We start from the raw sequence: 27,992 nt of genomic DNA on the forward strand, positions 1-27,992 counted from the left end.
ATATCTGTGCTTCAACTGGTTAACTGAAAAAAAATAGCCATCCGTCTGCTGATGTGTGTTAGAAGTTAGAGCCCATAAATAATGCAAAACATCAGAGCTGCAGTTGTTTGTTTTTGTGCACGTATCAGATGCTCTGTGTGGTTTTATGTCATGAAGCAAAGGATGTGTGGAACACCTGTTCCTGTACATCAGATCATATGTCCATCCTACAGCCCTCGTGTCACACAGACATGACAATTACCTTATCTGTTGTTCCTCTGGGTGAGACAGCAATGTTCTTTAATGTGTGCACTCTGAGCGTATACAGTATCTGCATCCTCCTGCAGATGCTGCAGGAGGATGCCTGTGTCTTTGTGTGGGGAGCAGATGGACAGTGCACCCTCACTGCTGTTGTCATCTGTATTACTTGCGAGGGTGTGACATGAACGTGCCACAGGGCATGGGAACCAAAGAAGAGTTATGTAAGCCCCCACCCCGGCCGCCGCGGACCTCCCATTAGTTTGAGTGGTCGGCATCTGCTTCGTCTATGGCCCCGCAGCAGCTTGGAGATCCTTCTCCCTGAGGACTCTTGAAGGGAGGGTAGCTGCTGCAAATCTGACTCGCGCAGGCTCTCAGGGGAGAAGTCAGCCGGTTGTGGCCACTTCTGGAGTCCCGTCCTGTTGTCTGACTGCACAACAATGGGAGGTACGGGATGGATGTGTACTGGGTTGTGATGTTCTGTTTGTGTGCGCCCATATGCAGGCAGCCTCTAATTTTATGCATGCTATGTGACTTATTGGTTTATCTCATTAAGATGCTGGATGCACTGCTGGGTACCAGAAAAGCCTTGCCACCTCCCCACTGAATAAATTTATGAGTCAAAGAGGTGTGAGATAGCTGGAAGTGTATTATGAGGCAAGTCACTGGCTAAAACTAACAAATATACAGTATCTTCTCATCTTTACAGCCTCCAGCCACATGTCATGAAATGACCTTCTTAAAGTTTTTTAGGAAATTTACTTCTCATCTGCTCAGGACATCTGTATCTGCTTACTTCCTCCAGGCTGTGCTTGTAATCCTTCTAGGCCCCAAACTTCTCCTTTCAAAGCTGCCACAACATTCAATTATTTCCTTTGTGCTGATCTACATTTCTTAATATCATTCCAGGCAAGTCATATTAAACAAAGATTTTTATTTATTTATTTATTTATTTTTACAAAAATACTTCATAATCATTTAGATGTTTAAAATAAAAATGGAAAGGGCTGGCATAGTTACATTAATTCATACAGTTTGGTAATGAAAAACACTTGTTTGAATGGGTATTTGCAGTGCACGCTCAGTTTAATTATTTGGTTCACAGTAGTTTAGTTCTGCTTCTGCAGCAATCACGGTGACCATCCTGAGTGAGGAGGACCCTGAGCAGGTGGCTCTATGCAGGTCAGACTTTGGGAAGTGCAGCTCATGTCTCCTTGAAACTAAAAGAGGTCATTCATCAGCTCATGCAGCTTTAAAGCATAACCCTGCTTCAAAATTGCAAAACAAATGAAAACAGGATATTCTGTCCTAGTGTGTGGTGAGTTGATCAATCCACTTCTGCACCCAGAAAAAAAAATCTCTCCTGTTTTCTCCATGAGTATACTATTTGTAAAGGGTTTTTGATTTTGGTTCATTTTCAGTTTTTTGGTTTTCCTGAGTAGCACAGTGACTTGAGTTGAATGCCCTCCTGTGAAAGTTGGTTACTCATCCAGTTCATATGGTCTGCTGTGGGCCTTCATGTAATTGCAAATAATAATAAAATATTTCTACAAACAGCTGGAAGAGAAATGGAAGACTCAGTGAGTGCTTTTTAAAAATATATGTATGTGCAAAACTGAGAAAGATTCACTGAGAAAATATTTAAACAAAACAAAGTATATTTAAATTATTACATTATAAAAAATACAGCAAAATAAAAAAAACAGATTATATAGATAATCCATCACAAGGTCAGCTGTAAATATTGTCTGTAAAAAGAAAAATACCTTATGTGGAGAATTTATCAAATATAGAACTAAAGAAGCACAAAATAGATGTAAAAGTACAAGAATAAGAATAAGTTACCGTCTGTTACGAAGTTTTCTAAATAGAAATATTGCAGTAAATTGTTGGTTAGGGTTTAATATGCTGATGATAAGTACTTGTGGCAATATCAGGAACAAAGCATGTTTATGCACGTTTTCATGTGTTAGAGCCCGGACTTCAGTTCAGGCTCTGAGGTGAGGAGGAAAGGAGGGAGGAAACAGAGCAGCAGCGGAGGAAGGAATAGACATAATCAGAAAGAGATTATGAAAATAGTTTAACATTTGGTTAAACGTTGTACATTCATTCCACCCATTTATTTCTAAGAGATGCTAATGTGAAAATGCAGTCCGAGTGTGCTCCGGTTCATCTTGCCTGTTTCATGAAAGTGCACGTGGCAGGAGCCGACCTCTGCACTCTATCATCAGGGTTTTCTTTGCTAACGTGCTAAAGCAGTTATTAAGAATTTCTTCACACTGCACTCTAGCTCCTCTACATCAAACATGTTGCCCAATATGGTCAGCAAGAGAAAACTTTTCTGCTTAATGATGCTATTTCTGTTCAAAAACGAGCAACTGTTAATCTCAGAGCAGGGAAATTGGAGCCAGCAGCAGCTTGTCCAGCACCCTGATCTCTAACCAGTCTCCCATCAAGGACCTGAAGTTTATCCACAATGAGCATGCACAAACCTGAAGCAAAGCTGCTGCTTTCTCAGCCTGACAAGCTCAAGCCTTTTCTAATAGGACACAGACACGTCCATGAAATTGAGAATTGAGTGGAATTAAAGGCAAGCCTGTTTCCTCTGATAATGCCTAATTTCCAAAGGATGAAAGTAATATAAAGAATAGATGGGAAGAATTATGACAGAATGGTTTCACTTTGGTCTAATTGATATCAGCTTGTCCTCACAAAATGACCACTGGTTGAGGCTACGGTCATACTACCTTGATTACACCCAATCACATCTAATCTCAGAAGCCAAGCAGGGTCAGGCCTGGTTAGTACTTGGATGGGGGTACCAGGTGCTATAGGAGTTGGGTGTGGCTCAAGAGGTACAGCAGTTACCTCAGCTAAAGGTGAGTAATGAACGTTTTTCATTGGGAGTGACTACAATGGACAGGATAGACATATCAGAGCAACAGGCTGGGATGAGAGGTTTGGAGGCTAAGTTATAGTAGAAGCAAGTTTAGGTGGTTTCTACATGTACAGAGAAGTTAAAGTTGATATATTGGACAAAGGATGTTGAATATGGAGCTGCCAAGCAGGAAGACCACAGAGTGGGTTCATAGATGTAATAAAGGAGGGTATGCAGATGGTTGGTGTGACAGAGGAGAATGCTAGGGACCTGGGTGCAACTGCAATGGTAAAACCAAATCCTTCACCCATAATATGGAATAATTTGATACTGAAGTAATATCACACAAGAGTAGACTCTCTTCTCTTATATTCTATGATTTCTCTCTGATCATTTATTTTATTCTCGTTCTTTTTATTAATAACATCTTATTCATATTCATCTTTCTAACACTTTCACAATTCCACAGACAACAACAGCAATAATACTGCAGCAGCTAGTATTTACTGACACTTGTTCCCTCCTCTGCAGGTTGTGTGTCCATGGTAGTGTTCATAATGCTGGTAAATTAAGTCCTGGGGACATGCAGGCTAAACAGGTTAATATGAGGATGACTGTCTTCAAAGTTCTTCTAGAAAGAAATCTGCCCACTCTGTGAGAAAAATGAAGAGTTTGATCAAAAAAAGGGAAGCAGATAAAAAACTGCCCGAGTTCCTTTTAATGGGTGCAACCTGTTATTGTCTTTGTATAACTTCACAGATCCAGTTTATATGGTTTTAAAGAAATTTTTAAAAATTGCTTTAATATATGGAAGGAAGAAATCTGTGTCTCCGATCAAGTCCCAAATCCTTCCCGAAACAACGGCCGCGATGAAGTAAATAAAAGTGAAGTCTTTGGCTTAGCAGCAGATGCATAATTATGCTTTTGTTAGGGCACAAAAGAAATCATGATAATTATCTAAACCCGTCCAAGCTGAGCAGCAGCTCTGGCTTCCTCCAGTCCTACCTTTCCATACTTAGCCCTGCAGCAGCTTCAGTGGCAGATGGGAGATGAAAGGGGGAGCTGGATGAACGAGGGAATGAAAACAGGTGTTGGTGAAAACTGAAGAAAAGGAAAGGCCAAGGGGTCAACTGGGGCATTAGAAAGGGGGAGGAAACTTACATATAGACTTGCAGACGGACAGATCGATGGATAGATTTTTTTCTTTTTACCCTTTTCAATGTGCCTCTTGAAATCTGTTGTCTTGCCAAATGGTGAGCGGCTCTGCAGAAATGTGAACATTTACACTATAGCTAGAAAGAGTGTGTTTCACTAACTATTTTAACTAAAGACTGTTACAGTGTTTCAGCAGCTATACTGTTCAAAGCAAGTAGTTCTCATATTCTAAAATATAAAGTCTAGTATATTATTTGATCCAACCTTGTTTGTTTTAATCTACCTTTTTTATTATATGGGTCACAGCATTTTTTACCTTTGACATTCATTCTTCTGACCATAATGCACCATGTCGTGTGGAATAGTACAGAGAAATCCAGCCTATGAAGGTATTTAACAACTGAATGGAATCGTGTGTAGATTTAGTGTACCCTCCAATAAGTCATACTTTATTCTCAAAGAAGAAGAGGGGGGGTTGGAATCTGGCAGAATACAGTTTTATAGGCACTCAAAGTGAATAAGGTCTTTTCAGAAAGGCTTAAGTCTCAGTTTTAAGGGCTCCGTAAGGAACTGAAGGTGAAAGACCCGCTCACAATGTGAATACAGCTGCCTATTCAGGACCCCAGCCCCCATCCAGACACAATAATGCTGCCCCCTACCACTCAGCGATGGAGGAAATGGCATCAGATTGTTGAACTCCTGCTGGATCCCGCCCTCCTCCCCTCCCTGCTGCGGCACGCCGGCCCAGCCCTGGCAGCTGTTTAACCAACTGAGGCAGAAGGGCTGCAGGAGAACAATGCAGTTCGACTTAACCATTCCTCTTTCTCTCTCTATGTGTGTGTCAGTATCTGTCACTGCATTTAATTAGGAGAAGCTCTCTATAAATGAGGCTACCACCACCCCAACATCTGACAATGCTAGGCTGCATATTTATGCCAAAAGACAGAAACTTCATTACGCTCATTAAATCTGTCAGCGGAGAGACGGAAATTCATGTTTTAGTCTACAGTAAACAACAGAGCGTGGATTTATTGGGATACATTCAGTTTATTTCTGTCAATCCCAAAAGAGAGTTTGGAGCACAGCCACAACAATGCAGTACATGTGCACTGACTTATAAACTGTTTGTGTTCTATCTTGTCTTCTGTAAAGGTTTCAAGAGGTGTCGTGTACATAAAGTTAACATTCTTCTTATTGTTGTTGGAATGATCCACAAACTAACAAGCTATTCTGATAGCTTCACACAGTTGTTTCCATATAAGATGCATTTGCACATTGATGTAGAGAATGCTTATACAAAAAAAGCAAATTGTCATCATCTCAGCACAGACCATCCTGGACAATCAGTGCAGCAGAGCCCCCTGCTGCTACATCTGTACTCCTGCAACACTTGCTGGGTGTTTCTGTTGACACCGCTGGTCTGCACTGTCAGGATTTAGTGAGAGCTATTTAAAGATAACACAATCTTGGGTGATAAAATATTACACATAAATGATAAATCTTTAAATGTATTTCTAAGATATTTAAGCTACTATGTGCAACAGCACTACTGTAATCTCCTGAGGGAAGCACATTCAGTAGAAATGACCCATATTCGCTAGATGTGCCTCTCTGACTTAACCTTCTTTCTCAAAGTCAAACACAACATGACGTTTCCCATTTGACACACTGCAAGAGATCAACCAAGCATCTCAGATGTGCTAGTCATCAGAATAGGACTTTCAGGGTGTAATTTAAAGATGGTAGCTTCACCGGAAGCACTTAGTTCCTGCACAAAAGGACACTTGGAAATTGTAGAGTGTTTGCATGTTATAGATCACAGCTCAGAGGTTGGCTTATGTTCTGTTTAAATACACCAGTTTATTATATTTTTAAAAGAACTTAGTGAAATTTTCATATTCAAGTGTTCATGTTTGCAATGTAAAAAACCAAAATCAATCACAAATAATATACTTACTTGTATTTTAAAAGTATCTAACACACACCACAGTTAGCGCTCAGACATAAAGACCATATAATGGTCAAGTGCAGACATCCACTCACCATTACAGTACACGTGATAATCTCCAGACATAAAGTAAGGGAAACGTACAACATAAGGACACAAACGCATTCTGAGAACTTTTCAGAGGCTTTAAACAAGTTGTTTTATCAATAGAAAATGTGGTGGAGTCTCACTGTCAGTAGCAAAACGAAAAACTCTCCAGGTTCTTTCTTTATGGCTAATATTGGTTGTTTTTGCAATCCACTTTCATATAACCACACAAACAGTAATTCCAACGATACAATGAGTCTACCAATAGTTTTAAAATATAACCACAGAAAATCTGCTGATTTAAAAACCACAGGTGAAGTCCAAAAGAACCGAGAAGTTCCTGCACCTGAAGGTCATGTGTGACGTCAGTGAGATAACAGATCCTCACACCTCCATGTGTCACTGCTGTTATAATGCCGGCCGTCCATTCAGTTTGTCATGCATGAGTGCGATGGCTCCACCTGTGAAGTCTCTGAGCACCTGCACCGTCTCCCGCTGGAGCTGCAGCGACTCGCGCACAAACTCCTGCTGAGTCTCTGCCAGCTGCTGCACTGACTCCGACAGAAGCTCCAGGGAGCGCGACACAGTCTCCAGCAGGATGTTGGTGGCGTGCTGCTCCTGAAGGCTCAGCGATGCACTGTGCAGCATGCTGTCTCTCGTGCTCTGCGAGGACTGACCGGGCGACGGAAACGCAGCCGCAGATGCCGGCAGTCCAGTAGACGTGTGAGGTTGCGCTTGTTTCTGGGTGCTGCTGTTAGCTTGGTGATCATCTTTTGGCTTTGCTGTCTGAGTTGAAGGAAGCATATCGTCTCTTTGTTCATCGTCCGAGTCTCCAAATGCATTTTCAGTATCTGAGAAAAATAAGACACATCAGCATTTTCTAAGTACTAACATAAACCAGAAAAGCAATTTCTTGACAGCTCACCTTCTGCTGGAGGCACCTCATATTGCACATCAAAAGATGGCTGTGATGAGTCCCCTGCAACATTAACAGTTCAAATCAAATCAAATCACTTTTATTGTCACTTTTACAGTTCATATAAAACTAATTGCAGGAATGTGAAAAAAGACACTGCATGCAATAATTTATAGGACATGTGTGTGTGTTCACAATGCACTCATGTTTAGACTGAAATGAGGTCAATATGTGACCCCCTTTGCTACCTGACTGTCCTATCTTGTAGGAAGAAGGTGGAGGCATAGGTGTCATGTCCAACCCGCCATTAGGAGAGCTCTGCATTGCAATCATATCATCCTCGTCCAATTCTTCTTCCTCCTCTGGCACATCGTCGTCTTCCCCCAGCAGGCCGAAGTCACCGGAGCTCTGCTCCTCATCGTCCATCTCCAGTATCTGGAGGACTATTTTCTCTGTCTGGTTAAGATCCCGGGAAAGGCGTGAGTTGAGGCCTCTGTTGGGCACTGTCCCCGACCTCATAGCAGCCACTTTCCGTTTTGTGTCACACTTTAGGTCAGACCACTTCTTGATGACTTCTATGACCTCACGTTGGCACTCTCCAATCTCATTGACCCGTGCAGTAATCTCTGCCCATGTGCGCTTTTTCATGTCTGTTGGCACACCACGATTGAATTTGCCTTTGGGAATGAAAAACAGAAATCCTGTCACTGTCAGTGACTGCATAAGATTAAAGTTATTATAATACAGAAATTCGCACTCAGTTCTTGCATACTTTGCACATTTAAATGTTTCAATTACCTCTGCTGGTAACGTTTTCATGACCAGCCACATCACACTCATTTATTCATTCTCCAGACACAATCTTTTCAGAAAGAGCTGAATTAAAAAAAATAAAAATCCTAAATGCTGTAAGCAACTGATAAGCTAATACATACCCACAACAACCATACGGTGCTTCCTAACTTCATCCAGCAATATGTGGACTTCACTGAAAGAGAAACGAGCCTTTCTTTTCTTGAAGCGTGTCACACTGTCTTGATTGTAGTATATGGGTGAAGACATTCTTCACACACTGTGTCGGTAGGTATCAAGCTGCTCTGAGGTCTCTGCTGTGCTTCAGCTCCTCCAGGTGTCTGATAGGAGGCTCAACAGTCTGATTAACAACAAAGTGTGGACGGTAAATCGTGTCTTGTCTCTCTGATGTGAGTTTAATGTTAGATTAACGGTTATACAAAAACAACTGGCATGATGAAACGTCAGATTAGTAGTATTCATAATCTGTTATTCTCCTGCATGTTTAAAAGAGCCACGGACACCTCTGGAGCTCGAGTTAGTCGATAAGTTAAACTCATAATAAACTAATATAATTAAAATTTAAGTTGTAACATACACAGCTTTCAAGGTTAAGCAGGAAAATAGCTCAGGCTCAGCTTTACACTATCAGCTCTGGAGGAGTGAATGAACAATGGAGGATGCTGTGCTCACTTCACACATGCGATAGCATAGTTAGCTTGTTACATTTAGAAGCCACTCGTAGCTACTTGCTAAGGATACCTTTACATATCGCTCGTTATTCTATTGAGTGATGGCTCTGTCATCTCCCATTACAGTACGCTGAACACTTAGCTAGCCTAAAGTAAAATTACAAAATACCCACTATGCTAGCTATATGCACCAAGGCAACGTTAGCTAACGCTACGCTTGTTTGGCTAACAAACACGTTGTTAAAACGCAACCTCACCTCAAGAGGTACATGCCGATAGCAGAAATAGCTAATGAGATTATGAACATACCCCCGAGTTAAATAAATTGGGATTTAGTCCGGAAACGTGAAGATAAACTTCCTTATCGCCAAGATAGCAATTGTCAAGTTACCCGCTGTGACGCCATCACTTCACAATTTGTGTCCGGTTAATATTAACTACATAGCTAAGTAAAGCTTGTTGACGAAAACAGGGGCATTAGAGTGGGAATTCAACCTTACCTATGAGTGTTTGGTTCACATCTAACATATAGCGACGACAATCATTTATCTGGCCATTTAACTGCTGAGTTTTATAATCTATTTTAGAGCTGTGCGACTTTTATTTTGAAGGCTCTAGCCGGATTTCGGTATCGTTTGCCATGGATGGATAGCGGAACTATGGATGTGTGTCCCAGAGCAACGTGATCTCAGCAGAGGTAGCAAAAGTACATACAGTCTGTACTTAAGTAGAAGTACAGATACTTGTGTTAGAAAATACTCCAGTAAACGCTGAAGTACTGATTCCACTTCTTTACTCAAGTGAAAGTAAAAAAGCACAATCTCTGAAATGTACTCAAAGTCCGAAAATAAAAAGTAGCTCCTTGAAAGACAATTATACCATCTATTTTTATGGACAGGTAACTCTGCTCTATTAATGTCATACAAATACAATATTAGAATAGAATACAATAGAATAGCCCTTTACTGTCATAATATATATGGACAACGAAATTGTGGGTGCTCCACACCAACCGTGTCAGAATAAAATATTAATTATTCAGACATATGAGAATACAAATGTTATTTGAATCTAAATACTAATTCTAATGAATGTGCTTAGCTTGAATGTGTTATTTAGACCACAAGAGGGTGACTTTGCCTCCACACATAAAAAGAAACATAAGTACAGTTAGTAGTTACACTGGGAGCTGTCTTCCATTTGCTACACCAACAGCATACTGTATGATGTCTTTATACTAGATGGTATAAAGTTGGTCTAACAATTGAATTCAGTAAATGGAGCTCAGAATCATCAGCTTAAATGTAAATTAATCACACTTGATTTAAACCAGCACTAACCACCACAGCCACTGTGTAGCAGTCAAACACAGTGTTTTACTGTGAATTTACCATTTTAATGCAAACTAACCTTTTTATCCTTCACAAACTACAGAGTATTTTCATGTAACCCATAAAACACATCATCTGGTTGTAATGTTTTCAGTCAATCACCCAAGTGACTTCCTGAGTCTCAGATCAATGCAGGTTTCCCCATCCTTATAAAAAGTACATATTCACTGAAACTAGCACCATGGGCAAACAATGAGATCAGTTTCTTGATCATTAATATGCAAATTGACATGACCCTTGATCAATGGGCAGTTGGGAAATGGCTGCAATCACAACATTGTAAGATGGTGAAAGATGTACCCTTAGGCCCCCTCCTCGATTCAGAGATGGTCTTTCCTTTTTCACCTAAGTGGCCTCCTTGACTCCCCACTCAAACCAGCGTTCCTCCCTGTCCAGGATGTGTACATCCTTCTCCTTTATGTCAAGTCATGACATTTTGCATATTAATGACCAAGAAACTGACCTCACAGCCCATTGTTCAGCAGTGTGTTTGCTGATTTTGTTGAGCTGATAGAAATGTTATGTCGAGTAGAAACGCTACTCCCTTCATGCTTACTCCTCATCTGTAGTGCTAGCTAGAAGCTGACTACAACATATGCCTACTAAAGTAGGCCTACGAGTATAAACACTGTAAATGATACCACTGAGCCTAAAGCACTAAGCCTGTTTTGAAAATGGAAGTAGTTGAAAGTACAGATATTTGTGTTAAAATGAAGGGAGTAAAAGTAAAAAGTTATCAGAAAAATACTCAAGTAAAGTACAGATACCTTGAAATTGTACAGCAAGAAAGAATTCGCACTTTGTTACTTCCCACCTGTTTCTCAATCATATATTTCTGACTCCTTAAAGTAGGCGGCATTAGTACTTAAGCATCCCATCATGCAAAGTGTTTATTCCGAGCTTTGCAGAATCATTAATTTATTTTAATTTTAATAAGGTTTGCACAAAACTTCAAGGAAACATTTGACAAGTCTCAGTTTCACCAGTTTGTTTTTGCCATGACAACCTTGTGGATCTAGAGCAGGGGTGGGCAATTCCAGGCCTCGAGGGCTGGTGTCCTGCAGGTTTTAGATCTCACCTTGGGTCAACACACCTGAATCACATGATTAGTTCGTTACCAGGCCTCTGGAGAACTGCGGGACATGTTGGCTGTGTCCCAATTCAGGGTCTGCACGCTTGAAGTACGCGCACTACGGGTACTACGTACGGTGCGTACTATAAGTACGAGAAGTGCGGAAGTGAGAGGCTTGTGAAATGGGACGGTATACGCTTCGTCGCGCTGTTCAGGTTGCCTAGCAACCATGATACTAACCGCGAGACACGTTACATACAGCTTTGTTTGACAGAAATGAAGGAGAAAAATGTTTTGTTGGTCATTCATTTTTGACATCACTTTGATTAGTTGAGTATCTGAGGCTGAGACCACGGGACTGTAAAACATGATTGTTGGGCTTCATTTCTGTGCTGAACAGTCATTTAAGATTAGTTAGTAAATAACAATTAGTTGTTCATGAGACTAAAGTCATCTCACTGTGGTAATGTAAATATAATATGGCCAATTTTATAGTATTGTCAGATTATTATGATATATATATATATATATATATATATATATATATATACATATTTATATTAGGGGTGCAACGATACACAAAATTCATGGTTCGGTTTGATTCGATACTTTGGTGTCACGGTTCGATATTTTTTCGATACAAAAAAATGTTCATGCATTTTTAATTTGTCATTTATTAAAATTATAAATATATATTTTAACTCAAAAGTACAGTTTTTAAATTTAACCCTAACCCTTGTGCGTGTTTTTTATTTTGACAGCGAATGCGCACCTGCGGACCACTTATGTGCAGCCCTGGTTATTTAGCTCATCATATCGCAGCCACAGAAATTCTTTTGTCCATGAAACCATAAAGCTGCACTTTCTTTTTGCCTTATAGTCTGATTTGTCATAACTTCTCCGTTTTGTGGTAAGCTTTTCTTTGGCTGTCACTTCTTCACCCTGACCTGTCTTATTTGGCTCAGCAGAACTGAAATGCTTTTACACACTCACTCACATAAGCTCAGCGATTCTCTGCGCGATCAACCTCTCACATGTGTAAGCTGCGGGAGATTTCACTTGTCATGTTTGCATAGTAAGCTAACGATTAATAAGACGATGTCAGAGGAATTGGTGCACAAATTATCATCACTCACCAATCAGTACTGTCACTCTCTATACACAGTTCGCACGATTGCAAAGTGAAAGCAAAAAAACAAGCGCAAATTCAAACGCGATTTCAATATGTCACATATTGACAGTGGCTCACCGATGCCAATGACATAATTACCCAGCTACATTTCTGAAAGAATGCAAAAGCATTGACATATATTTTTCCTACAATAGCCCGACGGGCAGGGCAGAGAGATTTTTGTAGCCTGACTGAAAAAAATCGCTAGCTCCAGGACGTCGGGCTAGCGATATTGCGAGCCCTGTATCTGATTGAGGAATCACTCATCTTTGGAAAAGAGAGTTTATTACAGAGAAATGGCTCTTTCCAAAATAAAAGCTATACTATCCGCTTCTTCTGGGCTATATTCTCAGCAGCATAAGGAGAATCATGTGCTAACAGCTGTCTAAATGACTCGGCTAAAGTTAGTAGCATGCTTGCTTTTTTTTTGTCTGCTTCCACTTGTCTTTGCACTAGGATGATGTCGGCGTAAATGTGCAGTCATATTCGTTGTGTTCCCACTAGTGCTTTCAGGTTAATCTCGTTGAAATGACCTTAACGCCACAACACGGCAAATCTCCGTTAACGAGCTACCGCCTATCGCTCCGTGCATGGGGCTAGACGGCCAACACGTTAACGAGCTAACACACTAGTTCACACCAATGTAATTGAGCATTGCGTGGCACATCCAACATACTGTTTTACTTTAGTCCATGACTCGCTTACCTTCAGGGTCATACGTCACATGAAAACCAAAATAATTCCAAACGCCAGATCTGAATGAGGTTCAATTTGCCTGTTGCAGGGAGAGCTTAACTTCTGTCTCGCTAGCTTGCCCTGCGCTCTTCCTCCTGACTATGCTGTCTGTGTTGAGCGCTCAGTGGATCTGCGCTCGACAGTGCAGCCTAGGCGGAGTAGTCGAACACAGATCCACTGAGCGCTCAACACAGACAGCATCGTCAGAAGGAAAATTGATAAAATAAATTATAAATGTTGTATTGTTCGATACATATGCGTACCGAACCGAAAGCACTGTATCGAACGGTTCAATATCGATACGAATATCGTTGCACCCCTAATATATATATATATATATATATATATAAAATCACTGACTTTCAGCTTGTTGTGTTTGTGGATATATGACTGACTTTAATTATTAAGCTTATTCATAAATAAGTGACGTCATGTTCAGTACTTTTGACAGTTCACTTTTCGGCCGCTCCATCTTATTAGGGAAATTCCACATACATAAATGTAAATTCCAAAACTCAACCCCATCATTTAATTTGTTTTTGATTGAAATAGAATATTACTTAAACTCTATTAAATTAACTTCCAATAAAAAAGGTTTATCATTGATTGAAATTCATTCAGAAATGTTTAACGAATGAGCTGTCACAACTTTCAAGTACACAGTAAAAAACCAAGTGTCAATTTTACACTTACAGAGTTGATTTTAACTCTGCTTCAGATAACATTTGGTCCCACTCAAAATTAGTTAAATTTACTCTATGGCCAGTGTTAACTTTTCAGTGTTAATTGTACTCAATTTAGTGTCAAAATTAACAACAAAATGTGTAAAAATATTTAACACTGAGGGTTATTCACACTGTTCAGAGTAATTTGATTACACTTTATAGAGCTATTTTTACTCCAAATTTAGTTTAATAATAACACTCTGATGTGTAATAATATATCATTTTTATTTCTCTGTAGTGTGATTCTTTTCATATTCATCTTATGATGCTATATTACTAAATAACTGATCTATCCTACATTATGGAAATAACAAATATACAGGTTAAAGTAACAGCATTTATTATGTTTCTCAATTCAGTGTCATTTAATTAACGTAACAAACCTTTACAATTCACAGTTCTATGATGCTCACTAGAGAAAGCAATATGACATTTCCCCAATGTCGTAGTTGCAGAAAAGTAACAAAGTTGGTCAGGGATGAACTGTATGATGTACCAAAGACATAATGGGCCCTAAAGAGTTCATCAAGGGCTCCTACAGAACCTGTCGCATTACATGGAAGTGCATGCTTCTCAATCACAATGAAGCTGTGAATGCTGCTTCTTGTGGATCCCTGAGTAAGATGGTAGGACTGACTGCTTCGGGTGATGTTGTCTAGATGCTGCTGTACACTGGTTCCAGCCTACAACAACACATTAAACAACAGTATTAAGTGACTATCCTCTGACAGTAGATTAGCTCAACTCACTGTCCATGAAAATAGAGGTGATGGAAAGTATATTTTAAACAACATACCTTTGGGAATTTGATGAGGTTATTGACAGCTTGAGATGCAGACATCTTTCCTGGTCTCTTTCGCCCTTGTGCAGATGGTAGTAGCAGATGTAGCAGCAGCAAGATGGTAGACAAGTCACTGTCCCAGCCTACAGACGAATAAACAAAGAATTATTCCAAAAATACATTGAATTGACAGAATTACCTATATAACCAACAATGGCAAATAAAAACAGTCACAATCATACCATTCTCAACTTCAGTACCTGACTCAGCATTGCACATTAACTCCAAGAGCTCTGAGGTGGGGACAAGTCCATGACTTTCCTTTACAACCTTTGCTTTGAGATTGGTGAGCCACCTCTCCAAGAATTTGCTCCCAGTGACCTCACAAAACAGGAGTCAGAAATCTTGTTCTATCTGTAATGCAAAAATACAGAACATAGAGAGGTGTATGATTGAATCCTGCCTACAAATTACATCAGTATCATTTAAATGATAAGTGAACTTACTTTTGGGAGATTTGCAAACTGAGACGCTTCTTTCCTCCACAGCTTTTCTTTGAATGGTCTTCAACCGCCATGCAATGTATCCTGAACTGTTCTCTGGATCGTAGTAATGTTTCTATGTAATTAAATAAACGAAGAAGGACTATGTTATCAACATTTCTGAGGGCAATTATGTATGTAATGTTGAAAAGTTCCCTTTACTTACATATCCATGTTGTGAATATGGGTCTTCCAGATATGGAGACAGAGCAACAATGCCCTGCGCATACATCACTCTTACACTTTTAGGGGGAGATGTCCTAATGTATAAATTCAATAATTGGCATTAAACATCACAATTAAAAATAATACAATGTTTAAAATGTTTCTTTATATCTTACATTTTTGATTCTTACCCATGTCATTCTGTCATCTCAGCCTCAAGTATGTTTCTCATCCGTCTTCTGGTTGCATCTCTCAGAGATTTGGTTTTTCCATACTCTTAAACCTTTCTATAAAATAGGAACATTACTTAATATTACTTAACATGTCATTAACATTGCTATCAGTTAATTTACACAAAATACATATTTCTTACTAAATAATGAGCAAAACTCTAAAGTAGTGTATGCCTTTGGCATTTGCTTAAAATAATATAAACCAGTAAAGTTAACTTTATGGTAATGTTACCCACTTTTTCTGAAAGTATGTTCGCTTATGTAAGCTAATTAGCGATTATTAGCTTACTGATAAACGGTAATTTAGTTGTTCAAACTGTGCGATTTGACATGTGACAATGATATTATTTAGACAGCAGAAATACATAGTTAAAATGTTTTAGGTTCATATTAACGCAGTGAGAAGATAACGAACATCTTAACTTTTAGCAACTGCTAGCATGTAGCTACTGGAATGCCATTAAACCTATGGGTAAATGCTGCTAACATGTCCTCACTCGACATCAGTGAAACTATAAAGAGCTACTTAGTTTAAAAATACCTTTTAAACAATGTTACCAATATGGGAATGTTAACTTCACTTACCTGACTGTGGCAGCTCTTCGGAGAAAATTCCATGCGCATTAGAGCTCTGAGGCCACACACGCCTGCGGACTGGTAATAATCAACACTGTGTGGAGTGAAGTCTTCACTGCGTGACTAACAAACTTTACACTGACTTTTAACTCTGATGTTAGAGCTGGTTTACTCCTCATAGAGTTGTAAATACTCTATCTAGGTTAAAATAGGTTTACTCTGAAATATTGACACTCCATTTTTTACTGTGTACAAAGTTGTTATGAAGTCTGTCACATTCCCCCCCCCCCCCTTTTTTTCTTTTTTTTATCCTTTATTTATTTATCCTTCCTATTTCATTGTACTGTATATTGTTACTCTTATTTGCCTTGTATGTACTGGAATGACTGACTGTTCGCTTTATAATTTCAATAAAGTTTGGAGAAAAGAAAAAAGAAACCTCTTCGGCAGCTCCTTTCTGCGGCAAACTTATCCACACCCACCGCCGCGCTATGAATTGTGGGATATATGGGACCACGAAGCATGCACCGGACCACGCTTGGTATTTTGGGAAATCGACGGCGCATTTGGAGTATGTATTTGAAGCACACTTCGAATTGGGACAGCCGTCGTCGCGTGGCGGTGACGTAACCGCACTTAAAATGCGTACTTCAAGCGTGCAGACCCTGAATTGGGACACAGCCGTTGAGGAGCTAATTTAGCCATTTAAATCAGCTGTGTTGGTTCAAGGACACATCTAAAACCTGCAGGGACACCGGCCCTCGAGGCCTGGAGTTGCCCACCCCTGATCTAGAGAAAGCATATGATAGGATGCCAAGAAAGGAAATGTGGTACTACGTAGGTCAGCAGTGGCAGGGTAGTAGTAACGGACATGTGTGAAGTCAGTGAAACAGTATTGAGTGCATTATGAGCTGGGATCAAGATGGGGGTGGGATTTCATCAGAGATCTGCTCTGAGCCCCATCTTGTATACAATGGTGATTGACCTCTGACGAGGTCAGGTAGGAATCTCCATGGACTCTGATGCTTCCAGATAATATTGTTATGAGCATAGTAAGCAGGTGGAAGAGAATCTGAAGAGGCAGAGGTATGCCCTGGAAAGAAGAAGAGTGAAAGTCAGTAGAAGCAAGACAGAATACTTGTGGGAACGAGAGAAAACAGCTGGAAATGTGAACATGCAAGGAGTAGAGGTAGTGAAGGTAGATGAGTTTAAATACCTGAAGTCAACTATCCAAAGCAACAGACAGTGCACAGGTGAGGTGAAAATTAGACTACAGGCAGGATGGAGTTGATGGAGATGAGTGTGACAGGAGCTCAGGTGCAAGAGTGAAAAGGAAGGTTTATAAGATGTTGCTGAGAAGGTGGAGAAGGAGGCTGAGCAGTAGGTGGCAGAGATGAATATGTAAAGGTTTTCACTGGGAGTGACTAGGATGAATAAGATTAGACATGAGTACTTTACATCAGAGGTACAGCTCGAGTTGAGTACTTTGGAGACAAAGTTAGAGAGGCAATGCTGAGATGGTTTAAACACGTGCAGAGGGAGAGTGGAGATAGTGAACAAAAGGTGGTGAATATAGAGCTGCCAGGAGGGAGGAAAAAGTAAGATCTCAGAGGTTTATAGATGAATGAACGCAGTAAAGTACAGCATGCAGAGGGTCGGTGTGACAGAAGAGGATGTTGGAGACAGAGTGAGATGGAGTCAGACTGTATGCTATGGCAACATCTAAAAGGAGCTACATAAAGAAGATTTTTGCCATGCTAACATTTCATCCTTGTGGTCTGTATCCAAACCAAACATCAGACTGTGGAAGAAAGGTGACGTAAGTGACTGTCAATGTTGGTGCCAAACAGGCTGGTCTGAGTATTTTAGAAACTTCTTAACTACAGAGATTTTTCCACACAGCCATTGTCAGACGTTGTCAGATCTAATGAGTCTCAATTACGAGAGGGTCAGAATTTGGCATAAATGACTGCATAGATCCATCCTGCCTCGTGTTCCTTAAATGACCACGATGTGCTCATCTTCTGATCACTGTCAGCAGGATACTGGTCCATGCTTTAACATGACATTGAGTTCACTGTTTTCTAACTGCCTCTGCAGACACCGGATCTCAAACCAATTTGGGATGTGGTGGGATGTGTGATGCTGTCAAGTCAAATCTCTCAGAAATATTCTCAGCACCATTAAGAATAAAGGCAAAAGGTGGCCCAAGCCAGTAATAGAGACTGAATATGAGTAAATAGCATAACTATACGCTTTAGAATTCCTTCAACTGCTTCTGTCCTCTGTCACATTATCGAGAAGTGCTAATGAAGTCATCCATGTTCATGGATTACTCTGTATCAACTCTCGTGCAGATATATTTTATCTTCATGTGTTCAAAAAAATACAGTTCCAGAACAGGTTTGTCTTTTTTTTTTTTTTTTTACTTCATTCTAATTCATCTTCTTTTTTCTTTTAAATGCAGATGGATGGTGTGCAGCTTGTTAGTCTTTTGTCTTTATGGCAGCCTTGAAGAAAGTGAATGATGTTAAGGGGCCGATTTACTAAACGATCCTGCAATTACCCACCACACTTGTCTTTGAAGATATCAGCGTTTTGTTTTATATTGCCAAAAACCATTGTTGGTCTTCCCAGAACATCCTAAACCACTGATGTGACCACTCCAAATACTCATGCTCTCTCTGATTAAACAGTTTTGATTTTGCAGCTTAAGGAATGGCCTCTCTCATCTGCATAAAGAGCTCCTTTGACCACATATTGTGGATTCACACAAAACAGCTTTCAAATTCCCCTTGTATGTTTTATTCAGTGGCATGTTAATTACTTAAATGTAAAAAAAAGATCAATTTAGGATGGGTCTGACAAATCTGTTTGTGTGTGTGTATTAGTAGGAGTGTCAAACGTAAGGCACAGGGGCCGGAAATAGCCCGGCAAAGACTTCAATCCAGCCAAATAGAAGGCTTTGGAAAATAACTAGCACATCAATTTTTGGACTTACAACTGTATCTGTAGAAGTCGTGCAAGTTTTTGGGCTGATAAAGACCTCCCACATAGCCATTCAAAAATACCAAAGTATTATTAGATAATCAATGAAATGACAGAAAAGTTCCTGTTTTTTCACCATCTACTAGAAATTGATATTTTCATTAAGCAATAAAAACTACAGAAAGGTTTGGGCAATAACTTACCAGAATGTTTTCTGCAATTTTACGCATTCATCATATAGGAAACTGAGACATTAAGATCAAAGTGAGTGAGTCTGACAGCTCTGCCTTAGAGTAAATGCATTTTAAACACTTTTCCAAACAAGAAGCGTCTTTGTTTAAAAGTGATAAGATGCACATGAAAACCAGAAGATGATGTGCCACGCACAGTATACCGAAGGATGTTTTTACAGAACTTTGTTTCAACTTTCAGAGTCTATGATCATATTGAAGCCGTTTACAAAACATCCATCACTGATCATCTTCTGCTTTAAACTGACCAAGGCGTCACTCTTTAATAACCCACGCAGAGTATTTGTCAGCAGTACACCAATAATAAGACTGACATATTTAACATGATGTTTTTATTCCAAATGCAGTACAGGTCATTTATCAAGCAAATCCAATAACAGTTTAATGGCTGTGGCATAAAGAGTTACAGGATTAAAACCCCTTAATTATGGCATTTCACTTTGGGCTTCATGCATTAGTGGCATACAGCATCAGCTCACACACTATGCTGGCATCATCTAATGGAGGCATAAGTGATCAGAAAGCTGAGACACACAAAACTATGGCAGACTTTCACTTCAAACAGAAAACATGGCACATTAGCCTTTCGAGCAAAGCTCACACCTTTCACACTTTAATGTACATTACTACTATAGATGGAAGATAAAGTCAGCTATGTTGGGTCGTTGCATCAACTTACCATTAAGTGCAGGACCCAGAAAGTACAGGATATATATGTTTAAAAACCAAGTAGCCATCTAGTGGCCGTAAAAGGCATTCTGATAGTGATAAGATGCAATAACAGTCTATGATGTAAAAGAATGGAGTGTAGAAATCAATAATTCATGCTGTGTGTTCCTACAGTGCTGTAAGTCACCAGCAAACACAAGTCTGTAAGCCAGTACAGTCTCAGTGAGCACAAATCTACAGTCAGAGGAGCTGGGGCTGGTTTCACAAACGCTGAATATAGGGTTGAAAAGTTTAACATCAGCGGTCTCTTCCATGGCAGAGTCTCAGCAAGGATATGGTGCTCATACCTGTTTTATAAAATGAAACCTCTTCCTCTGAGCTGCATGGGTGTGCACAGACTGACAGCCTGTTTATCCTGTTGCTCATGCTTGCTTAGACACACCCATAACATTTAGAACTGCAAGAGATGTGGCCACATGTTACACTGTATGGGCTCACTCTTCAGCCACAACACCTGAAAACAGCTCTTGGTATCACTGCATGAGTGACAGCCATGATAAGAGGAGGTCAATGGAAATGTGTTTATTTGTTAATAATAATAATGTCTCTACATAATTTCTTCTGGAAGGAATATTCAGAGTGACACATCATTCAGTTAGGTGTGAGCTGCCTTTGGGGGGGTTTGCTGCAACTATGCTTTGTCCTCTGCTCAGGATGAAACTGGGTGGAACTACTGAGAATTTATGAAATTCTAAGGACCTACATGTTTACTGATGAAATAGGCTACCTGCCCCAACAGGTGTAATAGAACTAATAGCAGCCACAAAGAGTTGTCAACACAGCAATCAGCGCTCACACACCCACACAATTCCTAGAAAGATCTAAGCTAGTAGAACGGGTGGAAAGAGGTGTGCGATGCCTAGTCTACCACATCACAGCTGACCTGTGCTCAGAGAATAGAAGTCACATCTTTAATAAAGTGACACCTGAAGGAGGTTTGTGTGTCTTTTACAACACTTGTGCAGCGCACAGGTGCATTCCCAGCAAAGTTTGGAGTTAAAAGGCAGAAAAAGAAGAAAAAAAAAAGCCAGCTGACAATCAGGTTTTAGGATTAAAAACAACCAATGAGCAAAAACATGTTTCTACCAATTCTCTAAGACATGGTGATTGTCAAATCAGCCCCAGACAAAGAGCAATACTGTTTTCACATTAGATTTTAAATTACAAATCCCAGGGCGGCAGAAGCAGGATCTTCTTGTGCCATTTAGAAATTTGGGGTGTGAGGAAGATCAAAAGAAAATGCCAAAAAATGGCAGCAATTCAACATACTATCACTTTTACACAACTATGTGATTTCACAGCTGTCCAAAGCGTTTATTAGCATTCACCTTTGATCATCGTCAGCTACGGCAGCATTCTGCATGCAGCTTTGTTAACAGTGTTTTCCAATCTTTCGTGTAAGTTTTAAGAGCTGTGAAGAATACCACATGTTTCCATTAACATGCAATTGTGAAAATAAGCCTGCACACACAAGGGATTTGCTAACACAGGAAGTTATTGATTAAAATATCTCGAATTGTGTATATAAACAAAGTGGTTCCATGAAACAAGCCGGAGAAACATGATCTGGACTTAAGAGTACATGGTGAGCTGGAGCCACTGAAAAGACACAAAGAAAAGCAAAGAACAAAACAACCAGTCAAATACTTTAAAATGGTCTGAACTGAAGTCAAAACCCACTGATACAAACAACAAAGATTACTTTACCTCTTGAACATTAACTTTGATGGTCCCGTTGTTATCCTTATCCAAGGTTTTGAAGGCACCTGATTCAGAACAGGTATTAAACTTCCGAGTCAATCATTCCTATCACACTAAACTATAAAGATTTAGTGATTGGTCTTTAAAATGAAACTTACGGCACATTGCATCCAGCCTTACGAGACAGCCAATGTAGTTGTCAAAATCCATGTTTCCACTTTCATCGCTGTATCTGCGAATGATCATCTGGTACAGCTGACCACTGAGAGGGAAGCCTAACGAAGAGACGCACAACTGTGTGTTACAATTAAGCAGTACAACAACAGGTACATGTGCATTATGTCTGGATAAGGCTGTGCTGCTTATATCTAGGGATGGGTATCGTTTAGGTTTTATCCGATACCGGTGCCAAACCTGTACTTTTGAAACGGTGCCGGTGCTTAAAGAATCAAGAACACAAACTTTGTCCTAAAACCTCTCATGTTTAACGGTTTTCCAATTTTTCTTTGGTCATTTTAGCCTTTTTGGCCAGGGTGAAGGGAGTATCTGCCATCAAACAAGAAGACAGCTGCATGTAACTACGACGGTGTTTGCTAGTTCACCTTACATGCATTGATGTAATAACGTGGTTAGCCTACTCAACGTAAATTACACACGAACAACATTGAGCTACTCATGCAGAGAAGAACGGCTGCTGCTGCCGTCATCATCCGTCATCATTTCTGCTACACTGGCAGGGCTAGGGGCCAGGACTCTCCTCTTCGGGTTCTTGGGGGATGTTGCTAACTCCGGGTCCGATAACAAGCACCACACCCGCAGTAGGTACGGTGCATTTCTCGGCTTTAAAAATAAACCCGCTATGCGTCGCCAGGTGTTTCATCAGATTCTAGGAGTTACCTCCTTTGCACAGTATCACCTTAAAGCACTTGTTGCAGGCTGCTGAGTTTGCATTGCAAGTGAAACAATGTGTCTACATACTGTATCCATTCCATTGACATTTTCAATCTTCTATTGTGAACATGCCGTTTTCTGTTTTTCATTACATTTCATACAGTGTCCTAAATTTTTCAGACCTGGGGTTGTAAATGACTAATTATTAAACCAAGCCTCAAATTTTTTCTGGCTTATTAAACTAAACACGAACCTTAACATCATGTACATACAACAGTTATTGTATGTATAGGTATTGTTTTTCCAGTGTCTCTTCTTAGAGGATTAAGTAAATCTTTTCCCTTCATTCTTGTGAAGTGCTGTGGAACCATTTGAACAATGCAGAAGAACAAAAAAATTCTCACCAGCAGCTCTGAAAGCCTCAGGCAGCTCATTTGCTCCAATGACACCGGAGTGATCGGAGTCGTGGGCCTTGTACACTCCCTAAGTAAGAACAATAGAAACATTTAAAACATTTGTGGCAACCCAGGTTTCCTGGTAAGATCACTGACAACCTAAAAAGGGTAAAAGGAAAAAAGGAAAAAGAGCTGTATTCACAACTCCCAAGCCATAAAGGTTTAAATTCAATCACCACCATATACAAGTTACAACTTGTATCTCCTTCAGCCAAAAAAAAATAAAAATAAAAAATTATACAGATCACATTTCTATGTTGTAAAAACATGGCGGCTAACCAAATTAGGGAGAAGTTTGGCACAGTGTGTATTCAAATCAGCCCGCCTAAGCAGCTGATGCTGTAAAATCTTTAAGCCACTTATTCTTCTGTGACCCCCCCCCCCCCTGCTGTAAATGGTTAAGCCTGACCACAGTAATGCCTTAGACTATGCAACAGAGAAACAGATGTGCAGGATAAATAAAATGAAACTGTACTTGCCTGCCATCTTTTTATATTGTCCCAGAGGTGTTTGAATTCATGAAAGCCAAGTTTTCCAGTGCTGTCAGACTGAAAAAGCGTTAAGGCCAAAAGACAACTTCTCTAGTTAAGCAAACAGTTGCGAAGTTACTTGCACAGTGTTTGCACAATGGGTTTCACATGCCTTTTCAGTAGGGAATCCACCACATATTACAAATTTCTCATTTAACTTTTCTTTTCATAAACATGCAAATAAGACTGTCAGCTGAAACTTTGTGGTCCTCTCAGTGTTCAACTTCCCAAACATTTTAATGTGATTAATCCTCCCCATCCACTGCTACAATATTATGTTGGCTCAGGAGAAAAAAAGTCTTTAAGTTTGAGTCCGTCAGATGTTTTCTAAATCCACAGCTTAGCAACACATGAAGGGCTAGCTAAAGCGTTTTGTTATTGTTCAATTAGGACAATGAACAGAATTACAGAATATATACCCCTGTCAAACAGCCAACTGCGGACAGCAGAGATGATATACATACTACAACAACCCAGTGAACTATAACGTGCCTATAAGTGTGTCACCCATAGTGCTACGTACGGTGCTATATTACCAGACCACCTTGAACTGTTAAAAATGAACTAAAATGAATCGTTTCGTTGCCTTTCAATAGGCCATTCAGATTTTAACTAACACACTTCTGTATATACAATTTAACAGTGCTCAAGTCGTTTTCAAAAGACATATTTAGACATGTTCAAAGCAACATCCATTTCTGCATTTTGTAAAGTCGCCGTTCTAAATTATATAATTGCTTAGTGTCATTTTTTACTTTTACCCAGATATGAACTGTGTGATGGGAGGAGCCTAGAACAGAGAGGGTAAAAGAAAATGTGTATGAAGACTTCAGTTGTTTTTGGTTTTCTCTGGATTTCAGTCCACTGCAGCTTTAAGGTTTTAGTAAGCCACAGGTATGAATGGGCCTGTTAAGCCAACATATCCCCACTTTAGTTGTCTGTTTCTATTTGTTCTGCATCATTTTTTAAACTTTTGCTGTCAGTGACAGTTCAATACTGTCACCCAGGTTATATAAAACACACAGAGTACTAATGAAGGAAAAGATACATCCATGACTGCCACCATGCTCCTGCAAGACTCAATGCTGAAACCATCTGTCTTCAGATCATGATCTAAAACATAACAAAAAAATCTATTAGTAAAAAAGAGAAAGAAAGAAAAGAAACCCTAAAATGTATATGTATTCTGAAGAATTGAATCATAAGCATAATGAAAATAAGTATGACAAATGCAGACACATCTTACGCTTTGCAATGATTCTGTTCAGGATGTTCATCAGCTCGTTTGGGCTCACTTCCATATCCTACATGAAAAATATGGAACATCATTAAAAAACATGAAGAAACCTGCAGAGACACAGCTGTATGGTTTAGCTAAATGATCAAAACAATATCCATATTACTGCTGGGTCATACACCTGATGTATAGGTTTGATTTTATTTATTTTAATGAGATGAGTTTTTCAAAAGAAGCATAACATGGTATACTCTTTTAACCACTGGGAAGGGCTCGGGGGCCACATTCAGCAACAGTATAACAGATGTTCCAAAACAACCCATGACTGTTTAACAGTTAACAGGTTAACAGGCATTGTGGGTGGAGCTCAAGCAGCTCCTCCACAATGACAGACGGGTTTATTGTGAACACAGTCAGGCTTTTTTTTTTTTTTTTTTTGCCTTAGCTGGCCCAGCAAAACCTAAAACTCCAGCTGGGGATTGAATTTAATTAAATTTAAAGTTGTCTCCTCACATACAAAGTCTTGGATAATCTCGCCCCATCATATCTTAAAGAGATTGTAGTATCATACTGTCCCAACAGAGCACTTCACTCTCAGACTACTTGTGGTTCCTAGAGTTTAAAAGTAGAATGGGAGGGAGAGCCTTCAGCTTTAAGGCCTGCAGTGCCAGCTGCCCATTAGAGCGCTGCAACTTAAAAATGTTTAAATGTATCCAGTTTAATTAGCCTATTGGATAGTGACCTAAAGAGTTATATTTTTTAGCTTTATTATGTCAGTAGATCAAAGTGAAATCATTTTTTCTAACTAAACCAGTATTCTTGGTTTGTGTCCTTAGCAGCAGATTAGAGTCACATATAAAAACATTGATATATTTTTCTGCATCAGAGTAATATATTTACATTCCTGTGGCAATAAAATGCACGGTGGGCCAGGTTACGTGTTTGGCATGAGTTACTACAGTGAATTATCCAGATAACAAGAGAGCCGCTTTTAGGACACAGAAAACTCTTTAAGCTCAACTCAGTTTGCGAAGCCATAAACTTAGCTTCATAGTACACCCGTCAGAAGAGGAAAAGGTAATTATTCAGTCAATGAAAAATAAATAAAACAGGTGTGAAAAATGGAATAGTCTAAGTTCAAACTGAGTTTTTTAAGCTGCATTTGACAGTTCTGCTGGACACATTAATATTAATGTCAACAAAAAGCAAACAGGGAATCCCAGAAGTTAGAAAAACCAAACCAAAACACCATAATACAATCGCTTGGCCATACCTCTTAGCACTAAATTACAATTGTATGTTTTCACATTAAAAATGAAACAGATCACTGCAAAAAAAAAGCAAAAAAAAAAAAGCAACAGATTTAAAGAGAAGCATAACTAGGCATTGCACTTACATCTCCAGCAATCTGTTGGAAAACTCTGCGGAACTGCTTTTCTTCTTCACTCTCATTTTGTGCTGCATACGTAACTGGCATGCGTGGTGGAGGCTGTGGGACAGATGCCCGAGAAAATATTAGAAATGCTATCACCAATCACCAATCTAGAAATTAGAAGTGATGGGCAGTGATGAAACGATGTAAACTCACGGGTTGAGAAGGCACAAACTGGTTTGGGTCGATGTTGCTACAAAGGCAGGAGCAGAGATCAAAAGCAGATGTTAGACCAACAGACCGACCAAATTTTTGCCTACCTGGTACTTGGTACTTATTTCAGAATCTCACCCAGCAGCATCAATGATGCCTCCAATAATCGCTTTGACAAAATTCATCTTCTGTCAACTGTGAATGCAAAATGCAAATATTTATTTGTTTTTTCTTGAATAAATATATAAACACACGGTAAAATGCGTGACACCCTTCACAAACACTGAATCACACGTATCACACTCTTGATCAGTGGTTGTTGATCAATGATTATGAGAATTTGCATAATTATGATGAAGGAACTGACCTCCCAGCCCATTGTTCCTTCAGTGGGCTGGTTTCAGTCATTATGCAAATGTAGTGTTTATAAGATTGGGGAAACCTGCAGTCAGCTGAGACTGAAAAAGTCATTTGGATGAGTGAGGAAACGTTTCTCCCACTGAAAACGCCCCGTCCAGATGAACAGAATCAACTTTTGGAGATTGAATTACCTGAATGATTGAGCATGCATCAAGACGCACAAACACTGTAGTTTTTAAACACACTGTTTGTTTTCTTCAGAGACTCATTAATTAACGACACACCCAAAAGACCCTGTTAAAATGTTTCCTGATATGGAAGAAAATCCATGACGCACCCAGACTGAAACGGGATGAGATTTGAAAAGTTATCTTTGTTCTTCGCAAATCGATAATGACATCTCTGAACATATATGAGGGGGTCTAGTCAGTAAAACGTCCCCCTCTAAACAGCACTGCTAGATTGTGTGGTTAGGTAACGACGCAAACTGAATATATATCCGCATGCTATGTAGCGTTATGCTTCAAAACTAGCACTGTTTCAGGTCAGCTTGTTATTCGCCCTGCAGCTGCTCAGTGGCGTTAAAATACCGTATGAAAACGAAAAACTCGTAACGTCGCAGCACGCACTTAAACTAACGATATACTGGAAAGCAGCTGATTTACACTTGCTATCTTAGCTCTGAGCTAATTCAGCTACACGAGTAAACATAGCCGTCATATTCAGTAAAACTTGACACTTAACTAAACCCGAACTGTTTTCATTTGTTCTATGAAATCGCTACGTTTAATGTATATTTACCTGTAACGCAGCAAGCTTTGTAAAGTTGACCGCAGGATATTTGGGGAGGCTTGCGTGACTTCCACTAACTCAGCTGGTAGGAGGAGCTCTTCAACACGCCCCAACTGACGACCACACATCGGAGGAAGGAGGAGGGCTGGTGGTTTATTTCCGCCTGTGCTCCGGGCTCCTATCTTTACCAAATTCAGTATGATGGAATACAAATGATTTCTGTCTTTATACTACTCGGTGATACTAACAGCGTTTTATGACGTACCTTCAAATCGTTACCTTGTGTTTGTTATCAGACACGCATAATATCATAAGCATGAAAATACCACTTCCCTTGTATTAGCTACTTGTATTTACAAAGAAACACATTTTTCCAT

General features: G+C 39.7%; 2 protein-coding genes and 1 long non-coding RNA gene across 5 annotated transcripts; all 3 read right to left on the minus strand.

Annotated features, from left to right (window-relative positions):
• Positions 1–6,105: 6,105 nt before the first annotated feature.
• LOC146660184 (uncharacterized) lies at positions 6,106–9,132 on the minus strand. 2 transcript variants are annotated; one of them, XM_085419933.1, is made up of 5 exons: positions 9,015–9,132; positions 8,157–8,374; positions 7,470–7,898; positions 7,231–7,284; positions 6,106–7,156 (listed from the first exon to the last, which is right to left on the minus strand). In XM_085419933.1, exons 2-5 carry the CDS (start codon positions 8,281–8,283, stop codon positions 6,714–6,716), a joined length of 1,053 nt encoding a protein of 350 aa, XP_085276059.1. In that variant the 5' UTR covers positions 8,284–8,374; positions 9,015–9,132; the 3' UTR covers positions 6,106–6,713. The 2 variants fall into 2 exon arrangements, with proteins under 2 accessions (XP_085276059.1, XP_085276058.1); XM_085419932.1 differs by having other exon boundaries at positions 8,963–9,119.
• A 4,916-nt stretch (positions 9,133–14,048) lies between these two features.
• Positions 14,049–19,279, minus strand: LOC146660185 (uncharacterized). Its single transcript, XR_014913434.1, has 7 exons — positions 16,106–19,279; positions 15,479–15,574; positions 15,289–15,382; positions 15,087–15,198; positions 14,841–14,994; positions 14,596–14,723; positions 14,049–14,482 (listed from the first exon to the last, which is right to left on the minus strand). It is a non-coding gene; the product is annotated as an uncharacterized LOC146660185 (long non-coding RNA).
• Positions 19,280–19,650: 371 nt separating this feature from the next.
• capns1a (calpain, small subunit 1 a) lies at positions 19,651–27,764 on the minus strand. Of its 2 annotated transcripts, none has more exons than XM_085419935.1 (11): positions 27,625–27,764; positions 26,602–26,658; positions 26,467–26,503; positions 26,275–26,367; positions 24,888–24,945; positions 24,690–24,754; positions 23,587–23,659; positions 23,061–23,135; positions 21,924–22,040; positions 21,772–21,830; positions 19,651–21,663 (listed from the first exon to the last, which is right to left on the minus strand). In XM_085419935.1, exons 2-11 carry the CDS (start codon positions 26,646–26,648, stop codon positions 21,637–21,639), a joined length of 651 nt encoding a protein of 216 aa, XP_085276061.1. In that variant the 5' UTR covers positions 26,649–26,658; positions 27,625–27,764; the 3' UTR covers positions 19,651–21,636. The 2 variants fall into 2 exon arrangements, with proteins under 2 accessions (XP_085276061.1, XP_085276060.1); XM_085419934.1 differs by having other exon boundaries at positions 23,061–23,139; positions 23,591–23,659; positions 27,625–27,762.
• Between the last annotated feature and the right edge of the window lie 228 nt (positions 27,765–27,992).

This window comes from Rhamphochromis longiceps, linkage group LG10, assembly GCF_057381845.1.
Source record: "Rhamphochromis longiceps isolate RC_006_pf linkage group LG10, R_longiceps_female_GT1.1, whole genome shotgun sequence".
Taxonomy (NCBI): domain Eukaryota; kingdom Metazoa; phylum Chordata; class Actinopteri; order Cichliformes; family Cichlidae; genus Rhamphochromis; species Rhamphochromis longiceps.